The sequence below is a fragment of the Gouania willdenowi genome, chromosome 21 (genome assembly GCF_900634775.1).
Source record: "Gouania willdenowi chromosome 21, fGouWil2.1, whole genome shotgun sequence".
NCBI lineage: Eukaryota > Metazoa > Chordata > Actinopteri > Blenniiformes > Gobiesocidae > Gouania > Gouania willdenowi.
Genome location: NC_041064.1, coordinates 3,702,999 through 3,727,317, shown reverse-complemented (window position 1 = coordinate 3,727,317; position 24,319 = coordinate 3,702,999). Strand labels below are relative to the sequence as shown.

At 35.9% G+C, this 24,319-nt stretch overlaps 2 protein-coding genes across 2 annotated transcripts in view; one reads left to right on the top strand and one right to left on the bottom strand.

Moving 5' to 3' along the window:
- Positions 1-9,314, top strand: part of pth2ra (parathyroid hormone 2 receptor a) — a 38,619-nt gene extending 29,305 nt beyond the window's left edge. Inside the window, exons 10-13 of the mRNA XM_028436553.1 lie at positions 3,323-3,417; positions 6,748-6,886; positions 7,905-7,946; positions 8,925-9,314. Coding sequence (XP_028292354.1) covers positions 3,323-3,417; positions 6,748-6,886; positions 7,905-7,946; positions 8,925-9,314 — 666 coding nt within the window. The remainder of the gene's footprint in view (positions 1-3,322; positions 3,418-6,747; positions 6,887-7,904; positions 7,947-8,924) is intronic.
- Positions 9,315-13,957: 4,643 nt separating this feature from the next.
- The window catches only part of LOC114455074 (polycystic kidney disease protein 1-like 2), a 32,053-nt gene continuing 21,691 nt past the window's right edge, over positions 13,958-24,319 (bottom strand). Inside the window, exons 26-32 of the mRNA XM_028436085.1 lie at positions 24,136-24,269; positions 23,892-24,019; positions 22,642-22,802; positions 21,251-21,461; positions 19,074-19,175; positions 16,774-16,905; positions 13,958-15,156 (exon numbers count right to left, since the gene is read on the bottom strand). Coding sequence (XP_028291886.1) covers positions 15,040-15,156; positions 16,774-16,905; positions 19,074-19,175; positions 21,251-21,461; positions 22,642-22,802; positions 23,892-24,019; positions 24,136-24,269 — 985 coding nt within the window. The 3' untranslated portion in view covers positions 13,958-15,039. The remainder of the gene's footprint in view (positions 15,157-16,773; positions 16,906-19,073; positions 19,176-21,250; positions 21,462-22,641; positions 22,803-23,891; positions 24,020-24,135; positions 24,270-24,319) is intronic.

Genomic DNA, 24,319 nt, shown 5'->3' with positions numbered 1-24,319 from the left:
TTGTCGATATGTGCAATTGTCTAGTCGTTTTGTGCATTTTGTGCATTTTCATTTTTGTTTCGTGAGCTTTTGTTGCCTTGTGTGCGTTTGTAGTCCCATTTTTATTTTTTTCCAATTCCATATTATTTATAAAGCACATTTAAACTAAAAGCTGCTCTGAGTTTTGAGCATTTGCACCTTTTTTTTTTTTTTTGACACATTTTGTTTACAAATTGTATTTATTATGTGAGTTCTAAATTCTCCAGATGTTCAAAGGTAACAGATTTAACTTGCTTCCATGTACCAGTATTTTACAAGTTATTAAAAAATAAATACACTTTTTACCTGAGTAATTTTTTATTCCAGTATCTATACTTTTACTGAAGTACTGAACACTAGTACTTTTGCCACCACTGCTGTTAATTCAGATAAAAAGAAATATAGACAAACATAATGAAAAAGTGTCTTTGATCACAAGATATTTTACTGGATTCTTATTCTACTTTGGTTTTCCAAAGCTGCTGAGTGAGCTAACGGAATACTCAAAGAATAAATCCCTCTGTCATCTTTTTGTCTCCGTACTGTAAAAACTAATTAATTCTCCTTTAGGTGACAGATAGGCATAAAGTGCAGTGATTCACAGACTTTTACTCCAACCTGTGAATAGTAATAATTATAATAACCCTCTGCTTTTCTCAAATGCCATCATCTAATCCTTCCCTCCATGTGGCCTCTTTGTTTTTTAATTCCCATTGAATCATAAAACGTCCCGTTGATCTCATCAGAGACTTCACTGCGTCATTACATTGACTCTTTCCCACTGTAATAATTGTCCCTTCAGTTGATTGTTTGCTGAATAATAAACCATGGGTTCCAAAAATCAGAGCAAGGAATGTAAATCTTGACCTAAATACATTAAATGTAACAGTGAGATATTATTGCATCACTGTCACTCATAAGGATTTTAAATGGAAACTTCAGTGCACTTCCACGTTTTAAAAACATGGCTAAGATCTACCATGTTACAAAAGAGACAAAACCATATTTATCAAGAGAAGCTTGACGAGATAAAGAAAACATGAATCTGTCAATTTGTTTCATTTTGGAACATTTGTGTAATTCATGGTTTTTGTGGTGCATTAAAAGTTGTTTAACGGCCTTTATTGTTATTAAAAAGCATTACATTGGACTCAAAATCTGAATTTATTACATTGCTTAAGAAGTTTTACTTTAAAATAACAAAATGATCTAAAACATTTTGGATGAAATGTACAATTTTTTTTGCTGAAAACTTTAGTGTTCTACAATTCTCTTTACTCTGATGAAACGTTTGCAAATTTTAAATGAAATATGCACAGATTTTTTTCTGCGTTAAAATATAGTATTTAGGCATTAAAAATAAAATGGCATTAAATAGCATTAAATTTGACTTGCTTCTGCCTGTAACCATAATCCGGTAATTCTGTGATTTATTTGTTGCAACATGAAAAATAAAGTAAAGAAATACTTAATTAACACTTAATTAGCCTACGGATGCTGACTCAACGCTTTCATAAAGTGTGAATGAGGAAAACAATGTTTAAGTAGAGCCTCAGATTTTCTATGATCACAGGAATGGCAATTTTTTGTATTTTTCTTTACATATTGGAACTAAATCAGACAGCTTTGATGATGTGACAGGGACTAGACCTTTACATGTATGTTCTGGGAGAATGAATCATTTCCTTTCCAATTTCCTCATAAATGGGAATTTAAATGTGTTGCAAAGTGAGGGAAATGTCAAATCTTGGGAGACATCGTGCTGCACTTCAGCTCCTGAAATGGAAATATCTTTACGACACACCAGTATGTTTTGAGGAAATGTCACACATTTAGTGATTGACTGATTAAATGTGTAGCAAACAAACGTACTCGTGATTTCTGCGCGACATTAGCGCTCCGTACATCTTAAGCATAGAAAAATGAAATTTGTAATAATTTTTAACTCCAATAACTGTATTAAGTTTGGCAGGATTTCCAGAAGTTTAAAGCTGCTGGAGTTTTTGTTTTGATGTCCACTGTAAACATACAACTTTCCTGCATTGCATTGTGGGACGTGGAGTCCTGTGTGTAGACGGATGCATAGAAGTGTTTTTCCTTCATTCTTACTGGGATTTATTGCATTTCTTCACCAAACAAGGAGGACAGTGATTGGCTTGACTCTATTTTTGTTTTAGATTGTTCCCAGTATTCCCAGTGATGTCACCTCACTCCATAAACATTCAATTTCAGCCAGATTCAGATATTTCCATGTAAGCCCTAAAATAAACATTCACCATTGTTTTACCACAACTTTTAGGAAAAACATAAGAAATCACAGTAAGAATGAAGTTCCAAGCATGGAACTGGTTCTCAACCTTGGGGTCGTGAGACACTGGGAGGGGTTCGCCATATGTCTTTAAAAATCTACGAATATTTTCTGAACAATTTCAGCACATTTTGGGTTATTTTTACCCTTTTTCTGCAACTACACCAATCTTACCATATTTTCATCACTTTTTCTTGCCATATTTTTACTCCTTTTAATGCATTTTTGCTACATTACTCCCATTTCTTCAACTTCAATCAAGTGTTTTCCACTTGCAAGACATTTTCACCCCGTATAAACCCTTTCCATCACTTTTCCACCTATTGTCACATGTGATGATCCATTATTGTCACTTTTAACCTCTTTTCACCATTTTTCATGCTTGTTTTTGCCAATATCACTACATTCACCATTTGTCATTGTTCCAATATTGATACTTTGAACCCTTTTTACCACTTTTTCCATCCATTTTGGCCAGAAAAAAGCTTTAGTAGCTAGTAACGACATCTGATTGATGAAACGGAAACAAAATGGAAATAGTTAAAATATCAGAGGCTCCATTTATGATACGTAAACGCTGATAGGCTGAAATATCAAAGACGGCAATGTTCACTTATGAAAGGATATTTTGAGGCTAAAAGTTGATATAAACAACTCTAAAGACATTATACTGTTTTATATCCAGCTTCAAAACTATCATCTACAGTGGAGTCATGTGATTACAGTGGTTATGTATCACTTTAGGTGTTGATGTGCTTTGGTTTAGGACCAATTGTTGCTAAATTTGCCATTACCTTTCGTTTCTCTCTCTCGTCACTGGAGGTGAAGTTTATCTAATAAAGTTTTGTTTTTGTTTTTTTTGCTTTTCTGTGACGCTCTCCTGATCTCCTAAATGAATGTATTTGTTAATGATTCATCCACAGATGTTTATACAAAGTCACAGAGAAGTTTTGCACAGTTTTACCAATTGTCATGTTTTTCTTTTGTTTTTTTTAGCTCAACTTTGTTCTGTTTGTGAATATTGTGCGTGTGCTGGCCACGAAAATTAGAGAGACAAACGCCGGGAGGTACGACACCAGGAAACAGTACAGGTGTGTAGGGTTGGCACTGGGTTACCATGGGAACGTTTATTCATTTAGTGTCAAAGTGTCGCATTCTTTTTCTCTGTCACAGTCCCATTGATTATAATTATTTAAAAACAAAGATTTGTGTCCGTCTAAAAGAAAGTCATTAACGTTGTGAGATCCAGAATCCTTGTATTGATCCAGATTTCCTCCAGAATTCAATAGAATCTTCCTTGGTGTCGTATCTGTAGTTGACATTTTGTCAAATTTAGAGAAGTACTTTTAATGTAACATCGCTATCAGACGAATAAAAGTTGGTATAACTATCTCCTCTTTGGCAGAGGTAAAGAAACTTTTCAGAAAAATAAATTGAGATAATTTTAGTGTCTCCAGTGAATAAGTGATGGACCAGTCAGTCACAGAGCTTAAAATAAAGTGCGATACATTCCTGTGCGCTTTCACATTTTCTAGCAATTTGTTCATCAGCTTTTTTCACTGATTAACTGAACTTTAAGTCATGTGTGAAGCTGATTAAAGTGTGAAACTATGTGTTATATCAGACAGTGGGAGGCTAGAGGAACACAAAAATAACACAAAACCAGAGGAAAAATCGAGAAAAACTAAATATCAGAAATACACTGACCCTTAACACAAAATAAACTGACTCCAATAATGCACAAAATCAGAGAATATACAACAAAAACACACAGAATTACAAAGATATACAAGACGGCAACAGAAATGTACAGAAAATACTACAAAAAGACAAAATCACAACAAAAATACACAAATTCACACCAAAAGAGATGACCAAAACAAATAACAGCATAAAAAAAAACCAACAAAAATAGTAAAAAGCAAAAACAAAACGACAAAAAATACATGAAATGACTGCATACTACACAAGACTACAAAATAAACATTTTACAAAACAAAATACACAAATCCTAAAACACAAAAATCTAAAGTACAAATTGACTAAAAACACAGAACAAAAAAGGAACAGTAAAAAATACAACAAAATTACACAGAATGACAAAGAAATACACACTTTAATGCCGAAAACAGACGGCACAAAAACACATGACAATAAAAGTACAAAAGAAATCTACAAGCCTACAAAAAAAAAAACATCAGAAATACACAAATCAACTCTAATAATGCACAAAATGAGAGAATATACAAAACCACTACAAAAAATACACAGAATGACAAAGATAAACAGGACGACAACAGAGATGTACAAAAAGGACTCAAGATAAAATCACAACAGAAATACACAAATTAACGTCAAAAATCGACAACACAAATAATAGTACCAAACAATCAAAAAATTAAAAAAAACAGAAAAAATAGATAAATGACTCCATACAACACAAGACTGCAAAAATACAGAACAAAATTATACAAAACAAAAATACGCAATGACTCCTAAAAAACAAAAAACACACAATGACTCCTAAAGCACAAAAGTAACACACAGAACAAAAAAAGAACAGTAAAAAATGCAAACAAAAATACACAAAATGACTCCAAAACCTCACAAGATGACAACAAAAATAACTGAAACATACAAATTCAAAATAAAACAAAGTCACTCCAAAAAACACACAACTACCAAAATAACAGTATACCAAACAAAAATAACCAAACTCTGTTCTTTCTCCATTAATGCTCAGATTGGTCATTTTTCTAAATGCTGACAGGAATGTTGATCATGTGACCCTTGGATGAGAAACGTTGCCCCATCTGTGACATTAAGTCTTTGCTTTGTGATCACATCTCACCATCAGCGCTGATAGCTGATCCCATTAACCTGCAGAGCGTGCACGAGTAGTTTGTGAAGTTAGAGGATATGCATCGGCACGTAAAATGTGACAAATGTTGTGTGAACAGCAGCACATGTAACATTTAATTCAATAAAAACCCAAACATATAACCCTGACATCGGAGTGGAGTGCTGGTACAATGTAGTGGAAATAACCCATTCATCTAAAACTAGAGACAAACAGTTCAGAGCCCCAAAACGTAGATATTAAACCTGAGAGGTGAGTTTGTGAGTGGTAGTAGTAGCCGGATCCTCACACTATTAGAGATATTATACACTCTCACACACAGACCTCTGTAATTATTGCAACAGCTGGCTCCATTCGTCACATGTCAGAAAATAAACACTGTAATTAAGATGTAATATTCAGACAGAGAGCAGGTCTGCATGAGGGAGCCATGGTGAATTAATTTACCATATCACTACAGTGGATGTTTCATATGGAAAAATATCAATCAGGGGCATCAGAAAAAGGCTATGAAGTCATGTTTTTTAATAAAAGATGATGATTTATCACTTAAAGGGGGACATAATCTGAAAAATCCATTTTTGCAGTTTTTTTGATCACACATGAGGTAACTTGAGTGTCCACCAGCACACAAAATGTGAAATAAAACCATCCAGTCCTTTTTTGTGGTCTGTGTAAGTCTTACAACACAGAAAATTGTTCAGTTTCAAATTTTCAAAGTTTGTGACATCACAAGCTAAATTGGGAAAGAAAATACCCTCAGTCCGCTGATAACTCCACCCCCAACCTGATGAAAACTTCTGCGAAAGTCCGCCATTGTTTTTCACACCGAATACGAGATTGAAAAAAAAAAACTCGGACGGAAAACAAGAAGAGATGCTTTTATTTTGAAAGGGGGATGTATGATTTTTATGTACTGTACTGTACATGTACTGAATGTGCATCGTACTGAGCTTGTATATGTGCATGCGGACACAAGCGCACTACCGTAAAATGATTTTTTGCTAAAAAAAAAAAATACATTTTTGTTTTTTTCAAAGTAAACGGACGCGTGTTTTGTTTATTGGATTATGTTAGGGTATAATCTTAGTACGGAGGTAAACTCAGTACGCGACACTGGTCCCTGGACCATTTTACATTCCGTTCGCAATGCATTATGGGACAGTTGAGTATGACTAGTGTGGCCACCGTACATACTTAAAAAATGTCCCCATATAGTATACATCTGGGTATTTCTTGCATACTATCTAATGTAAACGTACCACATACTCATTTTGACGTCAAACTTAGTATGAGTACTATGTTAATATGCAATTTTTGAACACAGCCAGAGTAAAAAAAAAAAATTTGGTTTTAAAGCTTTCCTATTTCAAAATAAAAGCCTCTTACAGAACCTTTATCCTTTCATAATTTAAATTATTTAGTGCATTTAAAGAGTTGTGTTTTAGGAAACCAAACGCAAAAAAATCCACGAGCATCAACGCTAATGGACAAAGATCAGTGTTAGGATATTAATGTGACATTAACTCATTGTATTTATGTGTCTGAACATCTTTGATAGGAAACTGGCCAAGTCCACACTGGTTCTTGTGCTGGTCTTTGGAATCCACTACATTATCTTTGTTGGTTTACCTCACACGTTTACTGGCCAGAGCTGGGAGATCCGCATGTACTGTGAACTATTCTTCAACTCCTTTCAGGTAACCTTTCCATTTACGGTCTTTTAATGAACGCCACACACACACACACACACACACAGTCCATACACACAGTGTGACATCTGTGGGCACTCCTATTACACTTGGTAGGGAAAATGAACACTTACATCTACTGGAGTACCAATGGGAAACATGCAGTCTATTTTCTGTAGCAAAGGAAATACAGATCGTCAGGCATGGGAAACTACATTTGTGCTACCACCAAAGTCAAATGCACACGCAAAATGACAGAACCCCCCCCCCCCAAAAAAAAACAAAACAAAACAGCAAAAGCACAAAATTACTCCAAAAACCAAACCTCATTACAGCAAAATTGCTCCAAAATGCTGGACCTTTATTCATGTAAAGCCCATTGAACTGCCTTGTGCATGAAGTGTGCTACAGAAATAAATGTGCTTGGCCAAAAACACACAAGACGACTGTAGAAATACAAAAAAAGTACATAAAAAAACACAAAAAGGCAACACAAGTGCTCCGTGTGGTAATTAGATCATTGGATGTAGCAACAGACTATCTGACAAATATTTTGAGGATCCTAAAAAACATTCTAAAAAGTGTTTTCTTTCTGCTTTTTCATGAATTTTTTTTATTAACGAGAACTGAGCTGAAGGTTATTTAGTGAAAGCTGTGACGGCTGCATAAAGAGAGAAAGCACAATACTGGTTGTAGAACTACATTTGCATCAATTTACTTCCTCCTTAAAACCCATTAACACCAAAAAAAAAAAAAAAAAAATTGGTCTAATGAACTCACGCAGACATATTTCTAACAAAAACTCTAAGAAGTCTTGTGTGTGGCTCTAATGGGAATAGTGTATTAGGCTGTAGCATCTCTGCGTGTTTCCTGATTATCACACGTTGACTTCTACCCACAGGTGGTTCTGTAGTCAAGCCTTGATTTCCAATAGTGACAAACATAGACATTATCTTTGCTAGTTCTTGGTTTTTAAATCCAATTCCATCTCATGGTTACATTCTGAACTTTCATTTTGTCTTTTCAGGGATTCTTTGTGTCCATCATCTATTGCTACTGTAACGGAGAGGTAGGTGGGCGGGGTTTATCTTCACTTTGAAAGAAACCAAAGAAAAAACATTGAATACCTTCCTCCTAAAAGATCTTTACCAATCAGATTATTGAAGCAACAGCAGCTTCTTAGGTTCTCCTGATGAAAAGGTTGATTTTTCCTTGGTCTCACAGACTTTGAAGTTACATCCTCTCGCTGTCACTTTGATCTTCATTGCTTTTTGTAGTTTTTTCATAAATTTTTGCTTTTCCTTGCATGGTATTCGTGATCTAAAAACACTTTCATGACAGTTGAAAATGAACTAAAAGCAAAGACTTGTAAATGTTTAATTCCATTTCAGGGTTTATAAATTTGATCATTTACGCATCACATTTCATCAGCTTTCACTGATCCCATGTCCCTAAAGGTTTTTAAACTTTCCAAAATCATACCAAACATGCTGAATACGTGCAATTAAGATATTGCCATTTCCATTTCAGAAAGTGAATTCTGTTTTATTCCGTCTGTTTTCCTCAATCCCAGAGAATCGTAGCCTCTACATTTACAGCTCTATACTTTTAAGACCCTTAGAGATGAAAACAAGTCAAAACTCAGCTTGTCAATCTGTTCAAGACGCATATGAATCATCAGCAAAAACTGTATTATTGCAGTAATTGTGTATTTTTTGAGTAAATTTGTGTATTTTTTGGTTCCATGTATTTATGCTGTAATTTTGCATATTTTTGGAGTCATTTTGGGCATTTTCATGTCATTGTGCATTCTTTGGTTTCTCCGTGTATTTTTGCAGCCATTTTGTGTATTGTTGGAGTCATTTTGTGCATTTGAGTCTGTATTGTTGTAGTAATTTTATGTATTTTTGGAGTCATTTTATGTATTCTTTGATGGTTCGGTGTATTTCTGGTGTCATTTTGTGCATTTTTGTGCTACAAAAATGACCATTGTCTCGTAATGCATCTAATCTATAGGAATTGACTACATGTGTGTCTCTCTGCAAAGGTCCAGACTGAGATAAAGAAAACATGGACACGCTGGAACTTGGCCTTCGAGTGGGAGGGGCCTGTTGGCTGTGCCCGCTACCGTTACGGCTCGGTGGTCGTGGGTCTGAACAACAACAGCACCAGCAGTCAGTCCCACCTGGCCGGAGGCGGACCTTCCACGCGCTCCACCACCATGGTGTCCAGCCGCCCTTCTCGAGGCACTGGTACGCCGGCCATCAACCTGCACACCACCCTACCAGGATACGTGATCAGTAACTCAGAGCCTTCCATACCAGAGGAGCCAGAAGACAGTGGAGCCAAGAGAGTGGATGACATCTCTCTGAAAGAACATCTGCCAGCTGCTGCTAATACGAGCGCAGCAGTCGAGGATGAGGAGGAAACATTGTAGCCATCGTTAATGCTTTGACAGTTCTACATGTGACATTTCACGACTGTCACATCAGACGATTCTTTTCTCTGTTTAAATGGAGCCTTTTCTGAAGCTCGCGCCCATTATTGAAGCTTTGTCCTTTAAACACAGGTCAAAAAGACACTTTGGAAGCTTGGCAGACATAAAACACTGAAAGTACTGACATTTCTCCAACAGAACCAGCATCAACTTATGCAGCAGTTTGAGCTTCGCTATCACGTTCCTTATTATGAGACTCATGAAAGTCAATGTCAACGAGTAAAACAACGTTTACAACATTTCCATGGTGCATGTGCGTCAAGCTTGGAAAACATGACTTGATCGTAAAGATGTTTAATGTTGTATTATTAATCTCTACAATTGTCCTTTCGTACTTAAAAATATATTTATTTTTTTTCCAATGAATTCGTTTGTTTCACCTGTTGGTTAAATACCATATTTTTTAGTTACTTTGTGACTCACGCTGTGTTCAGTAAACAAAGTGTCTGCACTGTGAACAAAAATAAAAAGCAAAAACACAAAAGATTAAAACAGAAATCTACTTATGTTACTAATGTTTCATCAAGACTTTTCAAATTGAAACCCAGAAGAATAAAATGAAAAGTGTTTAGATGTGTTTAAAAGACTGTTCTCAGCTTAATCATTCATACGAGTCAAGTTACCGAGATCTGTACGAAGACTTCCAACTATGAAAGGGGAAATCGTCTATAATTTAGCTTGAATTGTTAGCTAACTTAACTAGATTTGTTAGCTAATTTAACTTGAATTGCTAGCTAATTCAGATAGATTTTTTTTTTTGCTAAATTAGCTAGACTTGTTAGCTATTTTAGCCAGATTTGCGAGCTCAATTAACTGCTTTTTTAGCTTAAGTAGCTAGATTTGCTAGCTAAATTAGCCCAATCAGTGAATCAAAGCGTTGAGATGAGAAAGAACAAGACAAAGAAATAATAGCATCAAACAAGATAAAGTTAAAATCAGAGCTAACAATACATGTGTATTACTGTGTGACTATTGATATCGCAAGAAAAGTTTTTTGAATGCAATATTTGTACATATTTTTGCTATCCTGTCATAAAGGTCATACTTTAAGGTCTGCTAATTTAGCTAGGTTTATTGTTAGCTAATTTGGCAGCTAAATTAACTACATTTGTTAGCTAAATTAGCTAGATTTGCGAGCTAAATTAACCTCACCGGTGACCCACGAGCGCTTTGAGATGAGAAAGAACAAGAGAACATAAGAAACAAAATGTTAGCAAGCATCAAAAACAAATAAACGGAGTTAAGATCAATGCTAACAATACTTGTGTATTACCGTGTGAATCCATTTATAATGAAAAAAAAAGTTTTAATGCAATATTTGAATATATATATTGAAGAAAAATAAGGACAAGTAAAAATTGACACATCCCCCCCCCACACACACACACACACACACTAAATTGTCCATATCCAATCAGACTTCAGAATTTTTTGAGACCGAAGTGCGTGGGCCAAATGTGGAATGACTAATCTTAAAATTTGGGATTTCAAAACCGATTCGCCTGATGTGGGAAGTGTGCTGACCTCAACATATATGTTTAATAACCGCCTTTAATAAACACTCAACGACACCATACAGTAACAAACGATAAAACAATAATATCAAAGAAGATTTAAATGGAAAAAGCAAAAGCTTATTGTTTAATTATTTTTAATATATTTAGCAAAGACATACTTATTGGATCCTTTGGAAACTTTTCATTATGATATTTTCATTTACTCTCAATGGAACAATTAAGATTGAATGTGTTTTTCTTCAGTGAATAATTAAAAATCTATCAAAGAGGAAGACTTGTTAACGGCTAAACACCAGAATGAAAACCTCTATATGTTTCGCTGTAACACAATGATAGAGTTTTATACATGTGATTTCTGCCTCTAAACAGCAGAGGAAACAATGACAACACAACCACTGGCACGCATTCAAACACTTTGTGACTGACGAAGACCCAGCATCTGCTGCATTTAAATGAACACATTATGTGCACGTCTACGTTGGTGCACTGTTAATGTGCTCACCCCTGTCATTTATGTGTAGGAACGTTATTATTGCAATCACGCTTTTGAAACGGCTTTCATTTCCTCTGCAAAGGAAGAATGTGGGCATTTCTGTAACATTTATCCTGAAGACTTTCTGTAAGCTTAACGTCTTGCAATATCCTATTAGATAAATTATTGAGGTTCATTTTAAACAAAGTTCAGTGATAACAGACAAAATAGATTTGTTAATGGTATTAGCATTAGCAACGAGTCTACGCTAACGTAACATTAACACTAAAAAATAGAATTAAAGATATATAATAATTATTTTAATAATATACTGACTTAATTTATTTTCCAAGATTTTAGAAAATAAACGTTTTTTACAAAGTCAAAGTTGTATATAACGTTCCAATATTATGTTTTTTTTTAAGTGTGCCAGAGCAGGAGGTACATGGGGTACGGGACTGTAAAAAGTTTGGGAACCTATAACTAAAGGGTAGAAAATGGTGCTTAAAGAACCAACATGGCACTAACTGGTCACTTACTACCTGTCGTGGCTATAGAAAGAAATTATAAATATGTTACTCATAACAAAGGTTGGATAATTAAATTAAATTCAACTTTATTTACATAGTGCAAACTACAGCAAAGTAATCTAAATGCGCTTAACAAAATATAAAGTTCATAGAAAGAACAAAAGAACCCAACAAGATCCACACGAACAAGCATTTAGTGATTGCAGAGCTTTTTGCAGAGCTGAATAATAGAATTAGTGGAAGTATAAGGAAACTAATCTAAAAATATGCCCTGGACAGATAGTTTTCCTTTAACACAGACTTATATTATTGTATTATTTGAGGTCTTACCTGCTGCCTGCAGGTTGAAAGTTTTACTTCCTGTCTGTCTCAGGTTGGTCCAGGTGCAAAATAATCAGATAATCAACTCACCTGTTGCACTGATTGGGAGGTGAGAGAGGGAGGGGTGTGTGTGTGTGTGTGTGTGTGTGTGTGCGCACTTTGCCAAAACACACACATTGAGCCTCGTGCAAAAAGCCATAAAAACAAAAATAAGTGACTAATCCTTTGTATTTGGTATTTTCTTTCAACAATGTTTTCTCATTCTTAGATTACTATCATCACAGACTAATACATGTTAGTCCAATACACAGTAATACATTTTATGTTTAAGAAACATAACAAACTCATAATATATAGTCTAATTTACATTTTAACAATACATCTCTTTAATTTGTGATTTTTAAATTCATTTAAGTTCCAAACCAGTTTGATCTCAAGTTACAGGCGGGAAAATGAACAATTTCAACATTAATGTGCCCTAGTTTGAATTTTCACATATAGATTAGAATTTTAGTATTAGCTTTATTTTCTCCTGTGGGCCATATTAGCGAGATTTGTTAGCTAACTTAGCTAAATTTGTTGTCTAATTTAGCTAGATGTACTGGCTAATTTAGCTAGATTTGTTAGCTAATTTAGCTAGATTCGTTAATTTAGTACTGGCTAATTTAGCTAGATTTTGTAGCTAATTTAGCTAGATTTGTTAGCTAATTTAGCTAGATTCGTTAATTTAGTACTGGCTAATTTAGCTAGATTTTATAGCTAATTTAGCTAGATTCGTTAGCTAATTAAAGATATATTTGTTAGCTAATTTATCTAGATTTGTTAGCTATTTAATATGTTTCGCTAATTTAGCTAGATGTACTGGCTAATTAAGCTGGATTTGTTAGCAAATTAAGATAGATTCGTAAGCTAATTTAGCTTGATTTGTGAACTAATTTGGCTAGATTCATTAGCTAACTAAGATGGCTTCATTAGCTAATTTAGCTAGATTTATTAGCTAATTAAGATGATGTTTCACTAATTTAGCTAAATGTATTAATTTAGCTAGTTGTACTAGCTAATTTAGCTAGATTCGCTAGGTAATTAAGATAGATTCATTAGCTAATTTAGCTAGATTTATTAGCTAATTTAGCTAGGTTCCTTATCTAATTAAGATAGATTTGTTAGCTAATTTAGCTAGATTTGTGAACTAATTTATCTAGATTCATTAGCTAACTAAGATAGATTCATTAGCTAGTTTAGCTAGATTTGTTAGCCAATTAAGATTATGTTTCACTAATTTAGCTAAATGTACTAATTTAGCTAGTTGTACTAGCTAATTAGCTAGATTCATTAGCCAATTAAGATAGATTCATTAGCTAATTTAGCTAGATTTGTTAGCTAATTTAGCTAGATTCGTTAGCTAATTAAGATAGATTCATTAGCTAGATTTGTTAGCTAAACTAGCTAGATTCGTTAGCTAATTAAGATAGATTTGTTAGCTAATTTAGCTAGATTTGTTAGCTAATTAAGATGGATTCATAACCTAATTTAGCTAGATTTTTTAGCTAAATTAGCTAGATTTGTTAGCTAATTAAGATAGATTTGTTAGCTAATTTAGCTAGGTTTGCTAGCTAAATTAGGCCCATCAGTGAATTACAAGAGTTTTGAGAACAGAAAGAACAAACAAAATGTATCAAAATGCATCAAAACAAGATGACCGGAGTTAAGATACCTGTGTATTATTGTATGAATCCCCTTATATTGTAAAAAAGAAAAGTGTGAATTTCAGGCCTATTTGCAATGCTGTCATAAAGATCATAAATGAAAGATTTTAAAATTTAAAGATTTCAATTCAAAACCAATGATGTAGGACAAGTGCTTAATCTATGACCTTAACTTAGATTTTCAATAGACGCCTTTAATAAACACTCAAGGAAACAAACATTTTATTTCCAAACCAGTTTGATCTCAAGTTACAGGCGGAAAAATGATCAATTTCAACAATAATGTGTTTGTACTTTCACATATAATTGATATTGTATAGAATGTAAGGCACCGACAATATCCAAGCAATAAGTGGCAGATATCAGAGATATCTGCAGGATCGTCACTTATTTCCTCGATTTTGTGACTAATTTATTGTTCATTTAGAAAAATGTTAAGGGATAATTTAAGAAAAATCGAGGGATTGTGAAAAACATCAAGAGTTCTTTCAGCAATTTGTGATAAAAATGACAACCATCGAGTAATATAAGCATGGGAAAAACTGATTCTGCAAAAAACTGTGGAGTTCCATTGATTTTATGTATTTGGAGGAGTTAAGATACAGTATCTACAACTGAATTATTTGGTTATTTACACAATTATTCTATATTATTATTATTATATAAATAATTTTTCTGTCATTTTTATTTCCTGCGGGCCGTATTGGATGCCTTTAAGAGCCGTATACAAACAAAATGACATCCCAAACATACAATACAAAGACAAAAATACACCAAATGACTTCCAAAACACACATTTATCCTTATAAGCATATATTGATAGACATATTGAACATTATTCTACTTCAAAAGCCAATTTAAGATTTAATTAGATACTCTTAGGCTGCTATGATTTCATGCTGTCATTCTCTTTGTACTGTTTTTGCTTATAAACTGTGTTGTGAAGCACTTTGTGGCTTTTTGTCTGTGAAAGGAGCTATAGAAATAAACGTTACTTACGTCAAACATTAACAAAAGAACACGAAAGCTTAAGTTGAAGTGGATACGACACAGGTATGAATAAGAAAACAAACTATGATGGTTGAGTTATGAGTCAAGTGATGAAGATTAATTAACATTTCAGTCACTGCTGCTCTTCACATCCGTCTCTGGGTGCTTTTTTCTGATGTATCGGATTCCGAACAGACTCAAGATTTTGCTCAGCATCACGTCAACGACCTCCTCTTCTTCTGAGGGCTGGAAATAAGAGAAAAGCAGTACAAAAACATCAAATACAGAATACTGAGAGGACACTCACGAGATTCAGCTTTTTTAAAAAATAAATAAATAAAGGCAATAATCTTAACCATCTGTACTGGTGATTTTCACTGGTGTACGTGAAAGCAAGTTAAAATTAGTTAAAAAAAATAATAAAAATTGTAAAATAAATAAACAAAATATAATACACAAAATCAGAATAACATTAAGTTAAGTGACGCCATCACATTTAGATGAAAGTGGGAAAACGGCAGGAGGAGAGTAGAGGGGAAAAGGCAGGTTTTAAACTGGGATCCCTATTGGGGAGGACAGAATAAAACTAGGAAAAAACCTCCGCACCGAACATGTATGCACAAACAAACATGGAGGAGAAAAGAAAGAATTGCCAGCTGCTGGGGGGCAGCCTCTGCAGGAGCTTCACATGCTCCCTTGTAGCTAGCGGGGAGGGAGGGGGGACGTAGGGCCGGTGGAGGCGTTGAAAAATAAACCCTTTGCTTTCCCTCTGATACAGTCAGATGATAATAATAATAATACATAAGTTTTATATAGTGCTTTTCAAGGAACTCAAAGACACTTTACAAATTGAAACAGAAACAAAGATGGGAGTGCTACTGTAGGTTGTAGGCGAGCTGAAACAGGTGAGTTTTGAGCAATTTTTTGTAGGTGGTCAGTGAGTCCGAGTTCCTGATGTGGATGGGGAGTTCTAGAGAGTTGGGGCAGCACTAGTGAAGACTCAAGGTTTGAGAAGGTTTAAATTGGCAGAGCGGAAGCAATGGGAGGGGCGGTGGTGCTGTAGGAGGTCTGTGAGGTACGGAGGGGCCAAGTTATCAAGGGCTCTGTAAGTGAGAAGCAGAACTTTGTAATGGATGGAGCCAGTGAAGCTGTTGGAGGATAGGGGTGATGTGGTCTCTGGAGCGGGTGTGGGTGAGGAGGCTGGTGGGGGAGTTTTGAACATATTGTAAATCAGAGAAAGGGAGACCACACAGGAGGCTATTGCAGTAGTCGAGTCTTGATGTAATGAATGCATGGATGAGAGTTTCAGCAGCACATGTGGAGAGGGTGGGGCAGAGGCAAGCAATGTTACGGAGGTGGAAAAAGGCACTTTTGGTGATCTGACGGATGTGGGGCTTAAATGTTAGATGGTTGATCTGGTTCAGAAAACAAAAGTCCAGGTGGCAATGAGGGAAGAGGAGGGGGAGATGGAGGGGGACGGAGCGTCTTTGGTGAAATAGAAGACAGACAACCTTGCGGCTGCTGGCGTGTGGGGGAGGCCAATGATGATAAGCAATTTGTTTTTATTCAGGCTAGCACAATTTCGGTAACCTTGAGCCTTTATTCTCCAGCAGTAAAATCCAATAATGTGGCCTTAAACTGCAAGCTGAGCACTCAGCCTCTCCAAATTAGCTTCCAAACCAGCATTACACGTACCCATTGATCAATCAATTACTATGAGCGGTTTATATATATGCTGGGGGTAACAGACGCGTCTTACATCGACAAAAAAATCACGTCGACACCAGCGAATCATCCACGACAACGTGAACGTGTTTTTAAAACGAGCCTCATCAGTAGCAGAAAAACCACGTGAAATATTACCTTGTGATGTATTTGCTCTTCGTTGAAAGCGACCAGGATTACAGAAATGAAGAGATTGAGCACCACATACGTCATGAAGATGACGCAGGAACCAAAGAGTAACCCACCGAGCAGAGAGGTGTTATCCAAAACCTGTAACACAGAGAAGCATCAGTTACTGTAGGACTAACACTGGTGTACGGCCAGGGTAGGGGTCAATACATGTTCTATAGACCCTTTGATTGTTTGTAAACATGACATATTTTGCTGGGCGGGGCTTAGCCTGCAGGCAAACCACCATAGATATATACTGTATAAACACTAGATGACTTACCCGCGCTGTTGGACAATGGGGAGCGACGTAGCAACGTGGCGGCCATCTTACCTCAGACAGCTGGCCCCGCTCATTACATCGATGTCAATGGTGCATGTACTATTTAAATAACCCTAACTTGCTCCATTTGCAACCAATTTTCAAATGGCAAGCGGCAATTTCAACATGTACAAGCATCTTATGTCATACCTACTTATAAAAAGGTTTGTAATAAGGCAAACCGTTTGAAAATCTGTCAAAATTTCATCGAGTTAAGGGTATTTTTGTTTAAGCTGATCACTCACCTTCCAACAGCTACTGTAGAGCGCGTCTGTATGGCAGAACGTCAGTTGTCTGAGGTAAGATGGCCGCCGTTGAGCTACGTTGGTGAATCCTGCTTGCGTCACCTCGTGTTTATATAGATCTATGCTTTAGCCAGCGGTGTTTCCTGTTTTAATGGGTCTATTGTAATTCAGTTACAATTACAGTGACCAGCATTTTTTCTAATTACAATTATTTTTATCCTCAGAAAGTCAAATCCATATACATTCTCAATTACTTAAGTTCAATTACAATTCATCACAATTAATGAGCCTGAAATAAAAAACCTGATAAAAATGAACCTTCCTCTTGTGTTAGCGTCCTGTTAGCATCTCTAATGATAACTGGTCCTAAATCAGCTGTGAAATACACTAAAAACAAATATCTATCATCTAATTTATTTCTTATCTATTGATGACCCTGTTAGGCTTCCTAATCAATGAAAATATAGGTTTTAATATTTTTGGTGTGGGTGTCTGAGCCTTTTTTGTGTCTGTATACCCCTCGATTTCAATTTAAATGGTAAAATGTGAGAAAGCTTGATATGAAAAATTTTAATAATTGTTAATTACATTTTGTGTAGAACTGTACATAGAACTGTAACATGGTTCGACAGTTTTGTGTTAAATTACTATTGATTATTTTTGATAGAATTACATTACAAAGTGAATTATTAGAACTCAATTACAATTTAATTACGATTACGACAGCAATAGATTTTTTAAATTACAATTACAATTAAAATGACATCATAATTGTAATTGAATATCAATTATGCGATTACAATTATAATTGACCCCAACACTGTTTACAGCTGCTGCATACAAGGAGAACACATCTGTAAACATGGGGAGGTTTTTTTATTTTTTATTGTAAAGTATCCTTGAGTGGCCAGGAAGGTGCTTTTAAATAAAATGAATTATTATTATTTTTTTTTTTTTTTTTTTTTTTTTTTTTACCTTGTCTGCACATGCTTTCGAAGGTTAACACTACAAGAAGTGCAATCTTTTGACAGCAATGCATATTTTATTATTGCAATTAAATAAATTTATTTATTTCATTGCATAATTGTGACCGTCACCAGCCCTCCCTAGGGAAGGGTAAGAAATACTTTATTAAAGGGAGGATGTAAAAAAGAGAGGGCAGTGTTACACCAAGGTGAGGGGTTGGAGGGGGGTGGGGAAGTTAGCAGGGAAGAGGGATACAAGATAGGATATGGAATGGGTGAGGAATAGTTTTAAGTGATGCGATGTGAAATTGTGGTTGTGTATATTGTGTTTATTGTTGTGTTGTCAAGCCAGTTTGGTGACCAGTGTGTGGTTTAGGAATAATGGTGGTGGCTGTGAACAGAGGAAGAGGTGAGTGGAAATTCCATAAAACAGGTATTTGGGAACAACGTGTCTAAGGTTGAGCCCAGTATGAGTGTTATCCCACAGCCCAAGGCCAGTGCATCCATGACAAATGTATTTCCAAGTACCGCCACTGCAAAACCCAAGAGCCGCCCCCGGGCCCGAAGAAGCAGTCAGGCCAGCAGCAAGAGCAGGCAGCCTAAGGGCCCCCGGCGACCACCCCACGGCCAAGCAGTCCCCCGAACGCCCCCAAGATCCCAAGCCGAGAGGCAGCCATCGCCCCCCCATACATGAATTATTATTATTAATATTATTATTATTATTAAGGTCCAACTCACCTCACTGTAGTTAAACATGCCGACCTGCAGGCAGATGATGGTCATCACAGCATCAAACAGGGTTTTATATGACGAGATCTTCCAGCCATACAGCACATTGGACTGCAAAGAAACATCTGCATCACATCTGTCCTCAGAAAGTCATATGTTTAATATTTTATCATGATTGATCATTGATGGATGATGTTCAGTTCAGTTCAGGGGTGGACTGGGCATTTTGTGTCCAGACCAGTTCACTATATTATCAGAGACACTACGTAGAAGCCATTGATAAGTCAGTAATGATCAACATGTGGGTCTAGCTTCCTTTGGCCAATAAATATCCCTTTTTTTTGTCATTTTTTGCAGGTTCTTCTTGACACTTTGATCAAATTTTTGTCCTTTCTAGAATTTTTTGAGCTACTTTTCATTCAAATAAGGTACCTTTTGCCCAATAACTTCCACTTGTTTGCTTTTTCCCTACATTCGACTCTTTTTGTTTCACATTTTTGACCTTTTTCACTACTGTTTGCCACATTTTGCCCAATAAAGCTACCCTTTGCCATTACATACCACTTGGTTTCTATTTTGTGGCTGCTCTTGACTGCTTTTGGTCCATTTTAGTCACTATACACTCTTTTCTTGCTATGTTTTTGCCACTTTTGGACACTTTGTGGCTACCTCTACCACGTCTGCCTCCACTTGCTCGACCGGACCGGCACTCTTCGGGGCGACGGCCCATCAGGGAGATGCGCTTTATGTCAGATGGCCAGTCCAACCCTGACTACGTTTCATTCTTTGGGTTTATTGGAGTTTAATCCATGGAGAATATGGAGAATATGGGAGATTCAATTTAATGAAAGTGATTGGGTGAATTAAAGAAAGCCTGCCAGAGCACTAGAGTCTTTATGTTTGAGCCTAATGTATGCAAGGAACGGATGAGGGTCAATTTCATTACCACTGTAGGGATATTACATGGATGATAACTGGAAAATGTAATTAAAACTACACAAACTAATACAGATAGTAAAATGAAGTCAGTGCTGACAGGTCATGGCCAGGAGAAGTTTTTGCATCAGTTTTTAAAAAGATGAACAGCTTTAAACTATAGTGTGTGTTGGATTAGAGCCGAACAACGCACCTTTGACAAATAAACGTCTTATTTTCAGACATTTTAATTCAAGGATTTATTTTTCGCAAGAATCTAGTTGAACAAATTTGCAAAGACGTGATTTTGTGCATGTATCAAACTGCTTGTTTTTGTTTGTTAAATATATTTAAAAGTTATGAATGCTCTTTAACTGTTGGACTGTGTCATGGTTTTAAAATACATTTTTATAATGTTGATCATAGACTGTCTGTTCAAAACTCCAAACTGCTAGAAGACACATTTAATGTGTAAATATGGGTTTACAAACTTAGAAGTCAAATATATTTTAGGCCTGTGAGTGTGTGGACAACTAGGAAAAGCTTTTGTGTTTCAGTATGTGGAATAAGATTCTGGAATGGAAATTAAAGAGTGTAGAAATATCAAACAATTTAAAAGAAAATATCTTTATGTTGTATGACAATTTTGAAAGTGTGTAATATGTTTTTGTGTGTGAATTAAAATCAAAATCATATAAAGATGCAGCAATGGTTATAAAACAGGACGCTGAACATTAGATCATTTGTTACTGTAATGTAGGAAAATGTGGGTTGGACTAATATGTTTATACTTCCAAACACTCCCTTTCGAACACAAAAAGAATGTGTATTCAGTACTACACTATGTGCAATCTGTTGGTTATTGTAATATTGTTTCTTGTATTATTGCATTTGCAATTTGTTTAAAATAAAACAATAAAATGAAATATGAACAAGCACACACACAACAAAAAATCTTATTTTATCAAAAATATCAAAATTGAGCATCAAGACCTATAGTGTTGGTCTTGGCCTCTGTGTGTTCTGTTCCTGGGGGTCTAAGTACAACACTTTAGTACGTTAATTATTTTATTCCTTCTCCCTTTAAGCTTTTAATTAACGTTATACAGGAGTAATGTCAAATCAGGAGCTTAGAACATGATTATTTCTTATCATTTGCATCATTTCATTTTGACTAGAAAGTAATTGAAGTTACACTGAAACGGTGCAGATATGATGGTCCTGGCTTTTTTTTTTTAATGAATGAAATAATGTGTTTAAAAGTTACTCACCGTGAAGGAATAGGCTATTAGCATGACGATGATGACAACCAGGAAACTGAAGATGTCTCCAGAGGCTCTCTGCAGCGTAGCTGTGAGCATGTTCATCTTGGAGTTCAGACGCAGCAAACGCCACAGTTTGACAGTCGAGAGCAAGACGATGAACGCAATCAGATAGTTCAGCACGCAATCAGCCGAGGCCGTCTGGTAGAAACTGGCAAACCTGTTGGGGTGATAAACGAGAGCACTGGTTGACTTTTTATCTGCTGAAAACATATGTATTTGGATGGTAATGAAACCAAGAATACAACCGGGTTTCATCATATTCACTTCTCTCTCTTTTTTTAACCATAGATAACGGAAAGTGTCTATTGCTGTACAGACAACCCTCGGTGCTATTGGTACGTTTACCGAAGTAAACATACGTAGCGTCTTAGAGTTAGGTTATAACCCTATATCGCAACAATTTCTAGGGTTAGGGTTAAGGTTAGGTTTACTCTCTTTGATTAGTTTTACCTCGGGACCACATGCGATTTCTAATAATTACAGAGAATGTCTGTGATGTTAATCCCGTGCGAATCGGCTATATACTATATTTTGCTGAACTCCGAGGTCCTGTGATAATACTAATCCAATGCAAATTGCCCCCTCTGTGATTTGGACAGAAACGGGGGGGGATCTGATGCATGATTACGTGTTGTTTTGTTTCCGATGTCTGAGTTTACCTCGTACTGGTAAACATGCATGCAACCCTAACCTAATCCAATAAACTAATAAAACACATGCTCATAATCGATCACAGTACGAGGTAAACACAGACCGTGACACCGGGACGCATGTTTATTTACTTTTAGCAAAGAATGGAGGCTGCATTGGAGTGTTTAGAGAACCTTTAACCTTATCGGCCCGTAACGTACGGCAACAAATAGAGAAGGAGCGATATCAGAAGCAAATGGTAGATCACGTCCTGCTTTGCACTGTGTGGTAAGTATCTTTTTTCGTAGCCTTCTTCTATTTAATACAGCTGGCTAGCGCTAGCAGTGACACAGCAACAAGCTGCGGTCAAACGCCTGCAAAGTTGTTTTAACGTCAACTCACACTGTTTCACGTTTTCAGATGTTCGTAAATTTCAGCAAAATCCCAGGCTTCGGTTATCCCGTGCGAATGCGCCACATAAAAAGCAGACATTGGGGGGTCATTTATTTATTACATGTGGTCCCTAGGTAAAACTAATTCAGTGCGAATAGGGCTTTAGTCACGTGACTTAAACTGGCCAATGAGGGGTGCTGCATACAGATAGAGTGTCTGTATGTTGATACGGCAACCGTGCGGATAGCCACTGCCGAGATAATGTGGGCTCTCCTGTTTTAAACCTCAGGTTCAGACCCTCAGATCAGGCTCACTTGTCTTTGTGGTTTTGGTAGTAGTCCAGATCTCGGTTTCCAAACACGGTCCTGATGATAAAGACGGCCACGGCGCTCCAGGTCAGCATGATGATGCTCAGCTCCAGAAGATTCCACATATTCTTAAAATACATCCAGCGCTGCGTCCTCATTAATTTACCCTGAAATGTGAAGCAGGAAATGTGCGCAGATTAGTGAATATGAATCACTGGGTGCTTTTAAGCATTTATGGCGGTTTGAACAAGAATTATGAGTGATTTCAGCAAAGTGCATCTTAAGAACCTTTTAAACCACATGTGACGATTCAAAAATCTCTACTTTAGCTATTATTGTGTGTATACGATGTAAACCAAAGTGTGTTCCTGGCTTCAGTGCTTATAAATGCATTTGTTTACGTCCAGCTGTGAAAAGAAATGTGCAGAAGCTTTTCTTTTCTTTTTCTTTTGAAGCAGGAGCTCACATTTGAGATTATTAAATGGTATTAAAACTAACAAAGACAGGTTCACATAAGGAGTTTGTGCACACAGAGTAGTGTTACATGATTTTTTATTAAATCTTTTCACTCATTTTGACTAATCAAAATGTAATCATCAGGAGTATTTTAGTTATAGTCATCAAGATTTTTAGTTGACTAATACATACTATAAAACATAGTAGTTGATGCATTTTTGCAAAGATTTCAATTTGCATTGATAAACCTGATATTTGATGGTAATAATATTTGCAAATAAACAAATTGCCAGCGTATCAATCACTTACCAATAGTTTTGATTGAATTTCTTCCAAGTTAACAAATAAAAAATACATTTTGATAGAGTTTTTCTTCACATTAATTATTTTTATTTAGTCATATAATCAAAATGACTGTAGCACTGATACTAAGAGGGTCTTTAGATAGAGAAACACTTGATCTCGTGCCATTATTTTACCTCATTTTTCATTTCCAACGAGTTTTTTGTGTGTTTTTAGAGTCATTTTGTGCATTTTTTGCTTTGTCTGCTCTAACAACTAAGATTATAAAGACCTGAACATTCTTTCCATGTGATTCATTGCAGATTAAATTTTAAATCCATAATTTGTGTCACTTTAGATAATGTAGTCAACAAACACTATGATCACTCATGCAAAGAGGTTCTTTAGATAGAGAAACACCTGATCCTGTGACAGTATTTTAACTAAGTTTTTGATGTATAAACAGAAATACAGATAGATAAAATGTCTGAAATGTATGAATATTACTGTTATTTTACCTGCAGAAACATGTAATATAGGACGAATAGCAGATAAATGATCTCAGCAGCCATGACAAAGATGGGAAGGCCACTGGTTGACTGGTAAAGACGAATACTCTGCAGCTCATTGTGAAACTGGAACACTCCTGGAAAAGTAAGCAAAGACGTTTTAATGAAATGTGAAATTAATCTGTTGTTACCGTGGGAATAGAAATAATGTCTATCCTTGATGTTATTATATAACAAAGCGCTTGAGTCTCACCGACAGCTGCCGTCTCCAGCATGAGTGTGACCATACAGAAGAGGTTTACATTAGCATTGTAGACGGTGAACTCCACAATCAGGGCCCTTGTGTACGTATCCAGCCATTTACTACTGAACAGGTGCTCAAGCGTGCTGTGAATTAGAAACAAAGGTCTGTGATTCATGAGATGACAAATGTACAA